The 5,129-nt window shown below is 57.7% G+C and overlaps 1 protein-coding gene across 2 annotated transcripts in view; it reads right to left on the reverse strand.

Moving 5' to 3' along the window:
- Positions 1-3,054: 3,054 nt before the first annotated feature.
- Positions 3,055-5,129, reverse strand: part of RSG1 (REM2 and RAB-like small GTPase 1) — an 11,794-nt gene continuing 9,719 nt past the window's right edge. Inside the window, exons 1-2 of one of the 2 annotated variants that reach the window (XR_825207.1) lie at positions 3,813-5,044; positions 3,055-3,720 (exon numbers count right to left, since the gene is read on the reverse strand). Coding sequence is in view for 1 of the 2 variants with exons in the window: in XM_010839331.1 (XP_010837633.1) it covers positions 3,593-3,720 (128 nt within the window). In the remaining variant the exon portion in view is untranslated. Of the gene's footprint in view, positions 3,721-3,812; positions 5,045-5,129 lie in introns of those variants that run through there. The other variant, XM_010839331.1, reaches the window with a different exon arrangement.

Raw genomic sequence — 5,129 nt, forward strand, 5'->3', positions numbered from 1 at the left:
TCTGTGCAGATCTGTCAGAGGACCACTGTTTCACCCCACCCCGCAAGGGACCGTGCTACAGTACTGCTTGTCCATCTCCAGATATTCCTCAAAGAGGCCCCTGTAGTGGATGCGCTCAGAGTCCTCCTCCCAACACCCCTGCTCCCGCCTGATCCATCTGGATGTCCCCAAGCCCTGCCAGCCATCTCTTCAGGCCTTCAGCTTCCTGGGACAGACAAAGCCATTTCTATGCTCCCAGTCCCTTGGAGATAGGCACCACGGTCATTCCCACTTTACAGATGAGGACATGGAGACTCAGAGACCTTGCCTAGGGCTCCCCCAGTTGTGAATGGTTGAGCCAGGGCTCAAGTCCTTGTTTGCTGGACTCCAGAGTCCAGGGCTCTTAAAATCTGCGCTTCCTATATGGCCATTCTTGGTCTCTGGAAGCCCTTCCCCTCTCTAAAACACGAAAAGAGAGCCCCCCTCTTTCCCATTCATCATATCATTTAATCCCCTCAGCCGTCTTGGAGAAGTGTGTCCTGTAAGCAAAGTCAGAGCTTACAGAATGCAAAGCTAGGACTTGTGTCCCCGTGTCCCTACCCCAATCAGGGGTTTTTCTGCATAGCTCTCATAAAGGCCCCCTGCCCCAGCCTCACTAGGCCCAACCCCCAGGTCGTCCCCTGCACCCACAGCCTGATGAACTCCTCCACTTTGCTGGCCAGCTGTCTGCCCGCCACAGTGATGAAGAGCCGCTGAGCTTAGGAAGGCAGCCTCCGAGCCACACTGTAATGGGCAAACACGTGGCACCTTACTCAGAGCTTGGGGGCTGGCCTCAGAGGCAGATCCTGCCCCGCCATACCTGAAGGGCGACGCCCCCCACCCCTCAAGAGTCGGCTGTCTGGGTGAGGATACTTGCGTCCCTGATCCATATGCCTAGCAGCCCGCTGTACTCACCAGGGCATCCCACAAACCCTCAGGCCCACTGGACCAATTGGCAAAATGCCCTCCCCCTCTGGATCCAGGCCACAGCTAAACTCCATGCTGAGGCGGACCCCTCTCCCTGCTGTCTCCTGAGCCTCTGGCCTCCCACCCATTGAGAGATAACTCTGGTGACCGGGCTGCTGGGACATCTTGTCCCACTGCCCCCAGTTAGGCCATGTTCCCAAGACCGGTTGGCACCATGGCCCATATCTACTGCTCAACCCATGAGAAGCCAGTTGAGTATTTCTGGGCCAGGAAGAGGGAGTCATGCTGCTGACGGGGAGGAGGTGTGGGTTCTTTCGGTGATTCTCTCTCCCATTCCTGCCAAATGACAATGGCAATTACACAGTAACACCACCTCCTGGGAGTCTAGCCCTTGAAAACTCCTGACCTGTGTTTGTTAAAACCTGAAGCTCCTAGAGGGAAGGCCCAGCTCTGGTTTATTTCTGTGCCCCCAGCATCCAGTCCAGGCTGCTCAGTGGAAAGGCCCCCACAAAGATGGCGATGAACCCAAGTGTCAGGAATAGGAGGTGGGGTGTCAGGCCTGTGCCACTCGGTGGCCGTTGAGTGAATGAGTGAATGCAGGTGTTAGTTTCACATTTCCCCAGTGATGTGTTGGTATATTACAGCTGAGAAAACTGAAGTCCAGAAAAATCAAGGGCCAACTTCAAAGTCAACAGCAAGATGTAGAGACAAATCTAGAGGCCCAAGGACAATGCCACCCTGCTGGGACTTCACTGGGCGTCAACAGCCTTGGTCAGGGGTCCTCACCTGCTTTGAAGAATGCTACATAGAAGGGAGCAGAGGAGAAATGGACAAACTGAAAGATGAAGACTTTGGAAGTGGGGCAATCTTCATGATGGGTCTGGGTTCTATGCATCTCTGGGCAAAGGGCAGAGCTGGTCAGAGTCCTATTGCATGTAAGGGGGCAGGCCCAGCCCATTGGGTCAGCTCATTTGCTTCTGTCCACAATCCACCTTCCCCTAAGGCCAGCCATGCCCGTTGGCCACTTCGTTTGAGGATGACTGAGCAGGCTGCAGGATCTGAGATGTGGGGAGTCCTGCATCCCAACTAATGCCAGGACACCCCTGTGACACCCTGCCCTTACTCACCCTGCCTGGTGAGCTGCTTAGCCAGCGAGGTAGACCTGGCCCAGGAGGAGGAGGAGGACCAGACTGAGCTCAGTTGCTGATGTTGGCAACGCTGCCAGCCCAGGCAGAGTGATGGCCATCACCCTGAGCCAGGCCATGTGGAGGGGCAGAAAGAATCTGAAGATGTCCACCTTGTGCCTGGAGTCTGGGACAGTGGCCCACACTCCAATGCTCCAAGAGGCACTCACTTGGGCCATGAGCACAGCGTTGCCCATGTGGAACATTTCCGTGCTGATGATCTCACGGTAAGTGATGACAGACACTAGGAAAATCATCACTACACAGAGCTAGGGCCAGCAGGGAGCGCTATCAGAGCTGGAAGGCAGGTCCACCAGGGCCCCAGCCCACCCTGGAGGGGACCATCCTTCCAGAGCAAGGACCATCCTTCCAGAGCAAGGACCCAATATCCCCTCATCATAAGCATGGATGCAGAGCTGGTGAGTTGGCCAGGAAGACGGGTGTGGGATGGGGAGTAGGGCCCCTTCAAGCCCGTCATGGGGTTCTGGGCCATCTGCAGGGCCAAGGTGGCAAACTCCAGATGGGGGCTCTCCTGCCAGAGGGGGCAACAGAAATGTGCATTCCATGGCCCAAGCGGCTGGGTGTCATGGCCATGCTTCCTGCTGTTTCCTGTTTGCACAGGAGTCTCTGGGAGTGTGGGAAAGATGTCTCACTCCTTTTTGTTTCTGCAGGGCCTTTTTCCCTAGGGTCTGGCTGAGAGCCTGTGGGTGGATAGATGGGTGAGAAGACAGAGAAGTAAACAACGAATGGCTGCGCGTGTGGGAGACGCTGGCTGGTCTGAAGGGTGGGTGGGCAGCAGGTAGACAGGTGGGCAGGCAAACTAGACAGGTAAGCAGCTGGCACGGCTCTGTGAGTGGGTGTGCAGGGGGTGGGTAGATGAACAGATGGGTGGGTGAGTAGATAAGGTCTTCGCTTACTCAATAACTATCTTTAAAAGGTTGATTTTATTTACGAACTTAATTTTTGGCCGCATTGGTCCTTCATTGTTGTGTGTGAGCTTTATCTAGTTGCTGCGGCTGGGGCTGCTCTTCACTGCAGTGGGCGGGCGGCTCGGCTCGTGGCGGTGGCGGTGGCTCCGCCTGCTGTGGGGCGTGGCTCCAGGCACACGACTCTGTAGTTGTGGCGCTGGACTCCGTAGTTCTGCCTTCCGGGCTGTAGAGCACAGGCTCAATAGCTGTAGCGCGTGGGCTTAGCTTCTCCGCAGCACGTGGGGTCTTCCTGGATCAGGGGTCGAACCCGTGTCTTCTGCATTGGCTGGCCTCCAGTGCTTAACCTAACCAAACCTTACATCCTCCTGATGTCAGCGGAGGGTGGAAAAGTGACCCAGGCAAACTGTTGGGAAGAGCCAGCTATGTATCCTTTGACTCCAAAGTTCCCAGCATGGCTTGTGGCCTCTGAGTGCAGCAGGGAGCAGACTTCTGGGCCTGCAGGGCGGAGCTGGGCATCACCTCCTCTCCCTGAAGTCACTGCAGTCTCCCGGGGTGGGGGCGGGGCAGTTGGTGCTTTTGTGCTTCCGGTGCACCAGGAAAGCCATGGCCCAGAAAGGCAGGAAGTGCTAAGAACGCAGTTCCAGGATGGACAAAGAGCCCCGCTGCAAAGAAGGGAGAGAGGGCATGCTGCAGGGCACGGCCGAGCCCAGTGCTGGGCCCCAAACCCCTTCCCTTCCTCTCTTCCCTGACTCACCTTGGCCATGGGGCAGACCTTGGAAATATTCCATGTGGCACAATCTCACAGAGTGGGCATATGAGGAAGGAACCCCTTGCAGCACGGATGTCCTCCCTGTGAGCAAAGGGCACCCATCCTGGGAGGGTCTATCCTCAACCAGTCATTGCTCCCAGCCCACAAAGCCCATCCCCACCCCACCCCTGAGCGCTCCCAGTCACATGGTACGTTGGTACCGTGGCAACTAGGGAAGAGATGAAGACCGGGTGCCCAGCAGAACACCGGGCAACAGCAAGGCTGTGCAGAAAGCTGCAGGGGTGACAGCACGCGAGCCTCTGTCTCTGTGCTCAAGCCCAGCTCCCAGCTGTCACCGCCACACAGATGTCCCGGCCAGGCAAAGCAGACAGTCACCTTCTCCCCTGTCTGTGCCATCATCCCCAGTGACCCAAGATGAGTACAGCAACTGTCAAGGGTTGAGACCTGTACCAGGCACCTGGTACCCAGCAAATCGCAGAGGCCCAGAGGGAGGAAAGTTCCAGAAAGTTCCAGCCTGCAGGGAAGTTCCAGAATTCTCTCCTGATGCCCCTGCGGTGGAAGAAAGCTGAGTTTGTGCCATCTCTACATTGCGCAGTGGGTGGGCGACAGTACAGACTGCCTGGGCCAGCAGACAGGCAGTGCCCACCTCTGCGACTTTCTGTATCCCATAGGCTGTTCAACACCAGGATCTCTGTCACCTGCCAGAAACAATTCTGCCATCAACTCCGCCCCCTTAAGGTCTCAGGCGGACCCTCCCCAGGCAGTTGAGTCACTACTTGGTGCCGCTGGAGAAACGGGGGTCGTGGGAAGCTCTGCCCAGGAATCTGTGCCCAGAGCAGGGGCCGAAGCTGAAGCCTCCGCCGAATGCGAGGCCTAACATAAGGCACCGCAGTTTCTAGGCCGGGGACAGAGGGACAAACTGTGCCAGCTGCTGAAACCGCAGAGCCCTTCTCCCGACCAAGTTCAGCCTGGGCCGGTGTGTTCCCGCCAGACGAGCACCTGAGGGGGCTGAACGCGCGGGATCGGGGGCGTTAGGGCACCGCCGGGGCCTCAGGCTGCGGACAGGACAAGCCTGAAACCTAAAGTGAGTCAAGCAGTTGTCTCCCTGGCAAACCCAGGAGGAGCACAAGAGCCTGGATCTGGCTAAAGCCCTTCCCCGCTGTAGGAGGCCCCGCCCGGAGAGCGCGGAACGGGACGTGCACGCGCCGCTGCAGGGGTGGCTCAGGCGCAGGCGCTGCTGTCGCTCTGCAGACTCGTCTGGGTCCGGCTGGGGGGGCCTGAGGGGCCCGGCAGGGACTCCAC

The sequence above is a fragment of the Bison bison genome, unplaced genomic scaffold, assembly GCF_000754665.1.
Source record: "Bison bison bison isolate TAMUID 2011002044 unplaced genomic scaffold, Bison_UMD1.0 scf7180017846340, whole genome shotgun sequence".
Classification (NCBI taxonomy): domain Eukaryota; kingdom Metazoa; phylum Chordata; class Mammalia; order Artiodactyla; family Bovidae; genus Bison; species Bison bison.